Source organism: Trachurus trachurus, assembly GCF_905171665.1.
Source record: "Trachurus trachurus genome assembly, chromosome: 12".
In the NCBI taxonomy this organism is placed as follows: domain Eukaryota; kingdom Metazoa; phylum Chordata; class Actinopteri; order Carangiformes; family Carangidae; genus Trachurus; species Trachurus trachurus.
In genome coordinates this window covers 13,700,562-13,713,040 of record NC_139908.1, presented here as the reverse complement: position 1 = coordinate 13,713,040, position 12,479 = coordinate 13,700,562, and the positions used below count along the sequence as shown (strand labels likewise).

Genomic DNA, 12,479 nt, shown 5'->3' with positions numbered 1-12,479 from the left:
GAGGTCTGGCTATGATGTTGAAGCAACATTCACATACGGACGTGCTCTTATCTGTTTATCTTTTTCTTTGTTTATACACGTGTCAAACTCAGTGGGTGAATGATCCTCACACACAAGCAGCAGCTCGTAGCGTCTCCATTCATAATTACAATGTAACTGATTACATCAGGACTCCTTTGTCGTATATTTATACTTTCTGCAGCCGCCGTAGGAGTTCATTCTCTCTGTATTTTCCCCACATCAGGCACACTCTAACACACTAGTGCCCCCCCCCCCCCCCCCCTCCCCTCCCCTCTCCACCTCCTCCCCCCTCCTCCTGCTTCCAACTCTCCTGACTGGATTTACTGGCCAGAGGAGAGGAAAATGTATGAATCAGTCCAAGGTTGCTCACTCACTCCCAGGGAGAGGGGAAAGCCAGAGAGTGAGGAGGGGGAACAAGGGAGAAGTGGAGGAGGAAAAAAGAAAAGATGGGGAGGGGAGGGGGGCAAATATTGAGAAATATTGAACGGGGCAGAGACGGAGTGCGGGGACCTCGCTGCCCTCGCCCCCGCTATAAATGTTGATGTCAGCATTCAGCAGTCTGGGCCACTGCTTTTTTTTTTTTCTTTTTTTTTTTTGTATAGGGGACACCTGGGTGTAGCGGCGCTGCCAAATGTGTGTGTGTGTGTGTGTGTGTGTGTGTGTGTGTGTATATTTATGTGTGTGTGTGAGAGGGTTTTTACATGCATTTAGGGGATATGACCATTTGGCTGCACAGGTCGTAAATCCTTTGATGAAGGAGTTTGGTCACACACACTAACACACACACACAGATACACATAAACACACACATACACACACATACACACACACCCCTCCCCTCCCCCGTCTCTCTCTTTCTTTGACACACTCTTTTTCTTACACACACACACACACACACACGACACTGGGTTGGGCAGGGCAGGCCCATGGTTAGCGATCCAGATGGTTCTAAGGTTAGTTAGAGAGTACGCTCAAAGGTGCAGTTTGCAACCAGCGTGTGTGTGTGTGTGTGTGTGTGTGTGTTTAAGCTATGTTTAGAGAAACTCACTCACCCTGTGCTATTCTTGGCCTCTCATTTTGTGAATTCTAATTTTACAGTCGCTAGTAAAACATTCACACACACACACACAAACGGACGCACATTCATCTCCAGTAAAGAAACTTAATTTCGTAACAATAGACTTTGAGGAGTTTAACTGCAACGTGTGCATACGAGTGTGTGTGTGTGTGTGTGTGTGTGTGAGAGAGAGAGCGAGACTCTGACTCAGGGGAGGAGAGCAAAGGGAGCTGGCATGTGTCAGAATGAGATGACTAACTTTGAGGTTCCCTTATTCATAAATAGTTGGATGTCTGGATATCATATGTTGTTTGCAGATTTACAAGGACAAGAGATCTCTGCACTGGAAGGCAGTTTCTCTCTCTCCCTCCCTCCCTCTCTCCCTCTGCGTGTGTGTGTTTCTCATTTGTTGCTCAGCCTTTTTTTTTTCACAACTGTAATCAAAACCACAGACTGGAGCACTGTGTATGACTTTCCCATCCCTCTCTCTCTCTCTCTCTTGCCTTTTTCTTCTCTTTTCTCCCGTCTGCTGTTAAATCTAATATCTGAGTGTTCATTCCTGATCGTCTTTCATCTGTTTTCTCTCTGTCTCTATATATCTAGTTTCTGTCGTTGATTAGATTTAAGCTGCTGCTGCAGAACCTTATATCAAGTAGTAAACTCATCAGCTTTAAGTGTGTCTCTGGCTTTTATTTTTGTTAGGATACACAATTTCAGTGCAACTACTGTAAATCTCCATGACCAGTTTTACTTAAGGGCCAAATTCCTCTCCGATGGAGCAACTTAGCCTCTCTCCTCCTCCTCCTCCTCCTCCTCCTCTTTTCCTCATATGCACTGTGTAACCGCTGCGTCTCTGTGTCGCCCCCTGCAGGAGAAAGAGAAGAAGTACATGCTGCAGGTGGACAACCTGAAGCTGCGCGACATTGAGAAAGGCTTCATGTCCAGCAAGCAGATCTTTGCCCTCTTCAACACCGAGCAGAGGTGTTGTAAATTTTCCTCGGGATCAATAAAGTTGAATCTATCTATCTATCTATCTATCTATCTATCTATCTATCTATCTATCTATCTATCTATCTATCTATCTATCTATCTATCTATCTATCTATCTATCTATCTATCTATCTGACTTTTTTCACAATGTCTTGTTTTTAATGATATTTATGATTTTATACTCTGTAAGGTGAACTTGGGTGTCAAGAAAGGTGCCTCCCCTTACTGATCACACGTTACCATAGGGTTCGACACATCTGCGTTTTTTTATTCAGACAAACTCGTGAATTATCCAGAAACAAATAAAAATGCTGAAATCAACTTAACAACAACTGAAAAGACTCTCATTTATATCCTGCTCTTATGCAGCTTTTATGTAAGATGTTTTGCTAAAGCTGAAAGTATAAAAGAGAGGAAGTGTCTTGACAATTTACTTAAATATTTTCCAGAAATTCCACACTATGAAAACATACAAGCACAAGTTAAAGCTGTAAAAGCATTCATGACAAAATGCTCTCAAAACTGTGAGAGTTGCCTCTGGCAAGCACAGTTTTATACACTTTTAATATGTGAAATAAAAGTAATAGTAAGAAAAAGTGCAATATTTGCCTTTTTAAATATAAAGTGAAAATACATGAGAAGTTCCCGAACAGTGCAACATGAGGGTGACGGGACTCAGGTCATTAATTTGGGATGTAACAGGAGGTGGGTGTCTGAGTTCTCGTTCTGTTTGTTGTCCACAGGAACGTTTACAAGGACTACCGTCAGCTGGAGCTGGCCTGTGAGAGTCAGGAAGATATTGATGCTTGGAAGGCGTCGTTCCTCAGAGCTGGAGTTTATCCTGAACGTGTCACGGTAAGATTTATTTATTCAGACGCACACCCAACAGTGTATGGCTTTTTTTTTTTTTTTTGCTTGATTATCTTAACAATAATCATATGTTGCTAAAAATGTGTGTTCACAAAACCACATGTACAGTAAGACACATTCTTAACCGCCACTTTGAGAGTAAATTATTGGTTTGTTTGTTTTTGTTTGAGTTGTTGAGATTATTGTTGTTATTGGTGTGAAACTGGAGTCTTTTTGAATGTTGTCATGTCTCTCATTGTGACGTCTTTTATCTTCCATCGCTGTTTGACCTTTGACCTTGTAGGATAAAGAAGGAAAGGTACGTTTACTTTGGTCTACGTTGTTCTGTTTCTTTGTCATTGTGTCTTTTTGTGGAAACATGGAAAATTCTTACTCACATCTCAATAATTATATCATCAGTTGATGTTTATCATTGTGTTGATGTTTATCTCAGTCAAAGTTCTCCATGTTGTTTCCTCTGCAGAGTGAAGGAGGAGAGGACAGCAGCTCCGACAGCTTCATGCACAGCATGGACCCTCAGCTGGAGCGGCAGGTGGAGACGATCCGTAACCTGGTAGACTCCTACATGGCCATCGTCAACAAGACCGTCCGTGACTTGATGCCCAAGACCATCATGCACCTCATGATCAACAATGTGAGTCGTCGGTTGGGGAGCAGCGTTATTGTTAAAGGGACATATTATGCCTCTTTTCCACAAATTAAAACAGTTCCCAGGTGCTTTAAAGAGATGTCTGTGACACGCTTTGGTCAAAATACCCCAAGACATCACAACACTTTTATCATCTGCACTGGGTTCAGTTTCCTTTTAAATAGAAATGAGCCACTGCTCACCCCGCCCCACCCCTTCTACTGGTTCTGGTATTATGCAAACTCGAAAACTGATGACATCATTGAATGACAAATGAGGGGACAGCTCATAAAACCACATGGATTTCTACCTAGGGAGCCTGAAAATTACAGATTTATTTTGTCATTTGTCACATTTGGGTGCCAGGAGGCAAGTCAAACACCCAAATATATCATATTATATTATATGTGAAAGGTTGAATATGGAGAATGAGTAGAATACCACCATCTATTGATCAAAATAGGGATTGCAACAACAGAAAAAGAATTCCAGCAGTCATTGCTAACTATAACACACCATTGCTAGGGATGCTGCTCTGATTAGGGATGCAGAGGAGAAGAACTATGCAGGATATTTGCCTTATGTTTAATTTTTACCTTCATTTAAAGGCTTCGGACTAATTGTGATGTTAGATAAATGACTTGTAACTTGTAAGAGGGAGAGTGGAGGCCTCGTCTCGGTGGCACCGCGAGTCTGCGACACGAACGTTCCCCCGTAAACTGTAATCTCTTGTTTATGACAGATAAAACTACACAAATACACACATTGTAACATGTGTATGATAATCCATCGATCCACCGATTGATTATAAAAGGCTTTGTTGAAAACAAATGCACACGACCAGGAGGAGGCTTAGCAAAACAGCGGAGAAGTGACGGCTACTGGCTTGTACGATGTAAACAGGAAGTCATTGTCGAACTCGTCAACATTTCTTAATTGATTAATTCAGACTGAATATAAGGTTTTATGGAAAAGCAATACTTGTATTCCGCACCCCTCTAAATGCCCCGTGGATGTATTATTTTTGAAAAAATATAGCTTTTAATAAGCATTCTCCATATTCACCCTTTAAAGAGCCTTCAAAATGTGAATGTGACACCAGAAGACTGCTGTACCATTTAATGAATTAAACCGACACTGACACGTTTCTCTCTCTCGGATCCCAGACGAAGGAATTCATCAACGCTGACCTGCTGGCTCAGCTGTACTCGTGCGGCGACCAGAACTCGCTGATGGAGGAGTCCCAGGAGCAGGCCCAGCACCGTGACGAGATGCTGCGGATGTACCACGCCCTGCGAGAGGCCCTCAGCATCATCGGCGACATCAGCACTTCCACGGTAACCACTGCCATGCCTCCGCCTGTGGACAACTCCTGGCTAGAGGTGCAACGTGGCGGCTCCGGAGGAAGGTCAGACACGATGTGTGGTGTTTGTTTGTTTTTTGAAAGTATATTTTTGGGCTTGTGGTGTATTGATGTGTTGATGAAAAGAAGGGATCACCGCTGACACGTCTTCGCTTGTATTCAAAAAGCAGGTTTATTAACAAGAAGAAGAACAGTGTACAAAAATGTCGAATCCTGGAGCATCTCTGGTGCCAAAATGAGATCTCTCCTCTCAACTCAAAAACCTTCCTTTTTATATGTTGGCTTATCTCCAACACTCCACCTTCTCCAGACAGAGAGGGACCTCCCATTCAGGTGGTCAATGACCGCTAACCTAACCTTTTAACTTTTAGGCAAGAACGAACCCAATGGCCTGTATCTCAGGGCCCTTGACCGTCAGGGGAGACAGCAAAATCAACAATCACCTTAAACCAAACACAGGTCCATTAGCAGAGCATCGATTCACACATTCCTCCAGTTCCAAACAAGGCACACATACAAAGAAGAATACATGATGATGATAACAAGATATTAAAGCTAAGAACGTTAAGGAGTATAATATACTACAGGCTTTTATGCCTTTAATTGATAGGACAGCTGTGGGGAGACAGGAAATTGTGTTTTATGTCCTTCAGGTGTCACTAAACCCCCCCTCTCCCCCCCTCCCCCTCCCCCCCTCTCCTCCAGGTCTCCAGCCACCAGTCCAACTCCAAACCGCAGAGCTCCACCGGGACCTCCCGCCCGCCCCGGCTCTCGTGGACCTCCACCCGGACCCCCTCCTGCCGGCGGACCCCCTGTCCCATCCCGCCCCGGAGCCTCTCCCGACCCTTACAGCGGGCCTCCGCCCACCGTGCCCTCCCGGCCCAACCGTGGCCCCCCCAGCGTGCCCAGGTGAGTGCAAACTTGTTAAAAACGTTTTCGAAAACCCAGTGACGCTTTTTTGACGCCGACCCCATGAACGATTCCAAGGACATTAAACCATAGCTGATGATAACTATGACAAGCTCTCCAAGCTGAAGTGTGGATACTCTCTGTTGCTAAGGGGGATGTGAAGACACCAGGATGAGGGGATGAAGGAGGTAAATGAAAGTGGAGAGCACTGGTTGTGATAGAAGATAGACAAATAGATGAATAGAGGTCCCTTCGTTACGGAAGAGTATTAGGGCTACTCATGAAAAACATGAGAGAAGGAATCTTTTTTTTTGCATTATGCACTTGGAGAATAAAGTCGAACTGTCGAAAAAATGTTGAAATGTCGAGAATAAATAAATCAATCAACTTTATTTATATAGCTCATTTAAAAAACCACAGGGGAAGCCAAAGTGCTTTACATTGAGACATAAAAATAGGTTTAGGATTAAGGTAAAGGGCATAAAGACACAAACACAAACACAAAATCAAAAAACAAACAAGAAAGTTGAAATGTTGAGAAAAAAGTTGAATTTAAAAACATGGTATCATATGAAGTAGGTATACAGCTGCGTAACTTCAGAAACCTACTCTTACATTACACTCCAGAGAGGAAATTTTGACTTCATTCTCAACATTTCAACATTTTTTCGACATTTCGACTTTATCCTCAAAGTGCATTATGAAAAAAAAAAAATCTCCCTCTTCTCATTTTTTTTTCCATGAGTGGCCCTAATACTCTTCCTTACTACATAGATGGATAGACGGTGATCTAATAATCTAATGATCAGTTGAGTTCTTCTCTTGGTGTCTTTTGGTGTCACCTCCACTTGTTGCCTTCTTTCTGCCTCCACTTATAAACTGTCACCACGCTGCCGCTCACCACCGCCCGCCCACAGCTAACACTCCACTGTTCATCGCTAACACACACATCACCCATCACTGTCCTCATCTGGACCATTAGGACACTTTAACTTCACGTTGGTTCCCTCTGTGACTTTAGCGTGAGAGTTTTTCCTTTTCTGTTCTCCATTAACTGTACATGTATCCGTCGCCGCTGCACCTGTAAACTTTGCCTTGTGCTTGCCTGTGTTCGTGAGATAGCTAATTTTTTTATTTTTAAACCTGGAACTAATTTCATGATAGCGCCGAGTAGCAGCTTGCCTCTTCTGGGGGACACTGACGTCGCTGAGCACAGCTCTCACTCAGACTCTAAATCTCTAATTCTTTCTAATTTGCGTTGAGCGTTGATTTTTCCATCTGGATCACTTCCTGTGTTCTGGTGTGAGAGCTGAGCACACGTGACGACGGTCATTTCCCCGCTCTGTAACTGTTTTGCACTCCTTTCTCTCTTTTTCTTCATCCCTCTCTCCCTCACCACACCTCTGTCCCACACATGACTATGGTTCCTTCTGCAGAATCACTATCACTGACCAGTGAGGATTAAACGTTTCTGGTATGTTGGGTACTGACCATCATCACCATCATCATCATCATCTTCATTACTTTCCTTCTTCACTTCCTCTCACAGTGCATCCTTTCACTGCATGTCAACTCCTTTTTCTTACTTTTCCTTTCTCCTCCTAGAGCGCTGCATGGACAAACACACCGCTGCTGTGTGTGTGTGTTTTTGCATCAGTGTGTGAACTGATTTTTTGTCACAGCCTTTTAGTGTTGATACCAAGTTGTGTGTTAAAGGGATGTGTGAGTGTGTCAGGACGGGAAGGAGAGGGGTCTTTACTCCCTTTACAGCAGCAACAGGTTAAACAGAATGTCCAAAACGTAAAGATTATTCTTGTTTTGTGTCTTTGATGTGACGTGACGTGTGTCTCTGCCACGACTTCCCACCCACCCTTAGTTTTGTCCCCGAGTGTCTGATGTTGTCTTTCAAAGTGTTTTCAGTCAACATCGCTGTTTAATGTAGAGGTGATCCTTTTTCTTTCAAATTTTATTTTAAACCTCTAAAATCAATTTATTCACACAGTCAAAAATGATTGTAAATAAGACTAGAAACCAACCAATCAGATTCAGTTGTATAATTTATTGTCCCCAAGGGGAAATTCATTTACACAGTTTGTTAAAGACAAGCACCAACACACATACACCACCAAAAATTTACCTACAAAAATGTACAAAACATAACCAGGCAATGTACCAGAATTGAGTCCAATCAGATGGAGACTACAAATCGACCAATCGGTACGATGCTATAAAGCCACATAGTCATATAGGGACTACAAATCGACCAATCAGTACCGGTAATTAAAACAAGGCTATGAATTGACCAATCAAATCACTGCTACAGACAAACAATTTAATGTTTCCACATGACTAAAATTGTCATTAAATTTGTGACTTTTTTGTTATAAAACCATTTTTCTGGAGTGTATTAAATGAGATAAAATCAAATGAAACGTATGATTTTCGACTATATATTGTTTTCACTCTTTCAAGCCTTTCTAGAGTTTTCGATTGGTTTCCTTTTTGCCGTTTCTAATAATTTTCTAATAAATTTCTAAAAATGTTCTCCTCCACAGGAAAAAAAATAAACGTATATATCAATGAATAATCTTTATAGCTGCATGTCACTGTGATAAGACAGCACTCTAATACAGAGGAATACTGCCTGCTATTGGCCTTGACTGCCAACATACATTACCATACATTGTGGCCGTGTTAACTGGGCCGGTTGCCTCTGTGGTGTTGGTCCCATCCTCAGGTTTCATCCTCGTGTTCCTGTGTCTCATTATATAAGTGGTCGTCTGTGTGTCTGTGTTTGTGCATGGACTTACACACAGGGCTCCATAAATGAGCCTCGAAAACACTAATCCAACCCGTTCCTGTCCTCTCTTCTTTGTGTGTGTGTGTGTGTGTGTGTGTGTGTGCGTGGCAGTCGGAGACCCCCACCCTCTCCAACCCACTAGACCTCCGAGCTCCTCCCTCCGTCCTCTTGTCGTCCCACCTGGATAAGAGACCATGGACAAACAGCGCCACCTTCCTGTCATTTTCTGCCTCACCTGACCTGAGCTGGCTCCTTCTCCTCCTGCTCCTTCTTCTCTCCCTCCAACAGGCCAAGTCTCTCCTCCTACTCCCCCCCACCTCCCCTCAACCCCTCTCAACCCCTCCCCCCAGATACCGAATACTTGAAAAACACCTGCATGACTTACATACAAACATGCTGCACCCTCTGAATCTAAATAAACTATGTAAACAATATGAAATTATCAATAAGAAACAAACTGGTGAGTGTATGTGCACATATGCATGCACACATGCTTACATAAACACACACACATACACACGATATATATAGATATAAACACAATAAAATACACACACATGATATTTTCTTCCTCCTTTTAATCCTAAGTGAGGAGACTTAGCATGACACTTTGCCTGAGTATTACTCCAGCATTTCTAGTGGGTATTCTGGCTGCTGACTGACTAATTATTCTCTTATTAACACTTGTTTAATCTTTTTCTTTTATTGATGTTGTTTTTCTGATGCATTTTTGATTCTCCTTGAAGAATTCTTCACCAAAAATGTTAAAGTTTTGTAGCACAGACTGACCATGTGTTGCCCGACATGCTGGAAGAAAAACACTTTAAGAGTTTTGAAAAGTGGAAAAATTGAAAAGGCAAAAAAAAAAAAAAAAGCTATTACAGTAGAATGTAATAAGTTCTAACGTTTACTCATGTTAGTGACAATATGTTTTTTTAAGCAAACTGCACTGAGCAAATAGATAATTAAGACTTTTATTATTCTGCATGATGCATGTTTTGAAATTCCTTTCTTTTTATATCACAGTATATAGCCTATTTTTTTTCCTTGCAGCATGTCGGGTGCTGACAGCGACAGTCCTGTAACAGACACAATATTTTGGTGGAGGATTCCTTTAAAGGGAATAGAAGCGATGCAAAGCTGAACTGGACTCGACCGGATGTTGCATCCTTTTGAAAACTCTTGTTGTTCTGGTTTTTAACTGTTGTATTCAGGTTTTGATCTGTAAATTGTAGCCCCCCCCCACCCCACCCCTCCAACCCCTCCAACCCCCACCCCCCAAAATCACAGGCGAGGACACACGTTAACCACGTTGAATCAGGTCCGCACTTGTACTTGAGCACTGAGCATCCAAAGAGAAGAACTGTGCCATTTCTACACTCAGTATTTATATTAGAAGTTTTCATCGTTCATCGTTACTCTCAGCGACCTCCCTGGTGTGTCCTCACCTCTGATTTTGGGGGTGTTGTGGGGTGGGGGGGGCGGGTTTTTCTCTTTTCATCTTGTTCATCGTCTTCTGTTTTTTTTTTTCACCGAACCAGCCGGCCAAACAAGGGTGGGCCGCCCTCTCGCCCTGAGAGCCCGTTGCCACCATTCGACTCTTAGAAGAAACCCCACCCACCCACCCACCTACCTACCCATCTGCCTCCTCTCTCTCACCTCCTCTCCTCTAAAGCCTCCACTGACTTGCACCATCCATCACTCACTCACCCACACACAAATGGGGAAGGAGGGCTGAGCATGAAAAATCATGAAAAACAAAGCGAGGAGGGGGAGGACAGGACTCCTCACCCCTCACATGTCTGGACTGATACTGTAGGAGAGGAGGGGGCTGCTGCTGCTGCTGCTGCTGCTGCTGCTCTTCATCCTCGCTTCCGCTCTTCCTCCCTTTGCCGTAGGAGCGTGAGGGACTCATGTCTTGCTTGTTGTAGCCTCCAGAAAATCCTCACTGCCACTAAATCCACCTGTGTTTTTTCTCCTGTAATTTGAATCATTGTTCACGTGATTGTAAATCTCACACAAACTGTGACGCCAAACGTTGCTTCCCCTCAGAAACCTATGCAACAGAGAAAAACGGTTTCCCACTTTTCCTCCCCACAAAAAACACTTTGTCACTACGTTAACTTAACAGAGGCGGGATCTAAGTAGAAAGTGCAATATGTAGGACGATCTTCTGCAGACAGAAACAATTTTTTTGAACCGAGAGGAGGTGAATCTGTGGCCTGGGTCGAACCCCTCAGCTCCTTTTCCCGTCCTTTTTACTCAGAGAGGGGAAAACAAAGGTTTTTAGGAGTCAGCATTGATGACATCATGCATCAAATCTTTTCTGGTTGATAATTTCTTTTCTGTTTTTTCCTCCTTTTTTGTTTCCTTTTCTTCTTCCCTCTCTCAGTGGTCACGGGGGTGAGTGAGAACATGAAAGCAGCCAGTCTATGCATAAAACTATCAAAACGCTCCTTCTGTTTCACCCTCACTTTGCTGTGTGAGAGCCCGTGAGTCGAACCCATCTCCTCAACCTTTTTCTTTCCGTCCGCTCGACTCTGCCGTCAGTGTGTGTTGTGTTGTATTTTAACCCCAAATGAAAGCTAACAAAAAAAAAAAAAAAAACTAATAACAACCCACCAGCCACAACAAAACCCCAACCCCCCACTTCTGTACCTCAAATTGATGTCATTTACAAACTACCTGAAACACTTCAGTCACCCCATGTGTATCTTAGGACTCCACGAGGACACAACACAACTTATTATTTAACATTGAATAGTTTTTATGGACATATCTTAATGCGTTATTCTGTATATGTGTGGTGCATCTTATGGGACTTGTACTTCCACTGTCTAGAGAATTTAGTCTGCAATGTATGAAGTTGCTGAATATTTAAATGATTATGAATAAATGAGTATCTGTATAAGGAAATAATATTTGAAAAAAAATGTACAAAAAAAAATTATTAACGCCGTGATGTATATGGACGTCTGCAGGTTGTTTGATACTTTAGGTTGTTGCAGAGAGGGTTTCTTTTTTTTCTTGTCTCTCTGTCTTTCTCTCTCTCTGTGTAGAGGAGCAGGGAGGATCAGTGTGAATGTGTGAACTCCTGCAGAAACCAGGCCCTGCATCTTGTTCAGACTGATGATGTAGATGAAAGGATGAGTTTTACTCTGCAGGACTGCTGTGCTCTGTCAACACATTAAAACCTCAGTGTACTGGAAGATGCTGCCTCTTCGTCGTCTTTTTTTCTCCTTTATGGTGGGAAAACGTCAGCGTCTTGTCTGTTCAATACTCTTTATTGAAAATCCCATGCTTTTGGTTTGAAAAGATGACCTTCATAATAATAATAAATTGTTTTTACGTTTGGTGAAATCAAAACAAAAAACAGAGAATCTCCAACATTTGGAATATGCATGGAGCTGAAAAACAATAATTTATCAATAGAAAACTAATTAACATAACATTTTATACAGCATTGATTGCTTAGGTGTTTTTTTTCACCAAAAATTCACATTCTCAGCTACTAAGACACTTCTTTTTTGAAACTCAATGAACTATTTTTAGGGGTTTAGGGGTTTGTAGGATTAAAATTATATCAGTAATTTGATTTAAAAAATAATCTAATGGACTTGGTTTGTTTTCTGGCAGAATTATGAGTTTGAAATCCAGAAGATTCAAATGTTGTGTCCAAGCAAATTTCCGTTGGTAGAATTTCAATGATATACGTATTTAACATAGAAGACTACATTATATTTCATAGAAGAATACATTATATTTCATTGAAAACTGGTGTAATTATTGAACAACCCCATCACTAAACTTATGCATGGAGTCATGGGTGGGACTGTGTGGA

General features: G+C 42.3%; 1 protein-coding gene across 7 annotated transcripts in view; it reads left to right on the top strand.

Moving 5' to 3' along the window:
• dnm1a (dynamin 1a) overlaps nucleotides 1-10,243 on the top strand; it is a gene marked incomplete at both ends in the record, with an annotated part of 53,177 nt that extends 42,934 nt beyond the window's left edge. For 2 of the 7 annotated variants that reach the window (XM_083984227.1, XM_083984224.1), the window contains 7 exons: nucleotides 1,950-2,059; nucleotides 2,812-2,923; nucleotides 3,222-3,236; nucleotides 3,402-3,572; nucleotides 4,733-4,974; nucleotides 5,635-5,838; nucleotides 8,750-8,780. In XM_083984227.1, the coding sequence (XP_083840353.1) occupies nucleotides 1,950-2,059; nucleotides 2,812-2,923; nucleotides 3,222-3,236; nucleotides 3,402-3,572; nucleotides 4,733-4,974; nucleotides 5,635-5,838; nucleotides 8,750-8,780 (885 nt within the window). Of the gene's footprint in view, nucleotides 1-1,949; nucleotides 2,060-2,811; nucleotides 2,959-3,221; nucleotides 3,237-3,371; nucleotides 3,573-4,732; nucleotides 4,975-5,582; nucleotides 5,843-8,749; nucleotides 8,781-10,179 lie in introns of those variants that run through there. The other 5 variants (XM_083984226.1, XM_083984225.1, XM_083984222.1 and 2 more) reach the window with 4 other exon arrangements.
• Nucleotides 10,244-12,479: the final 2,236 nt, after the last annotated feature.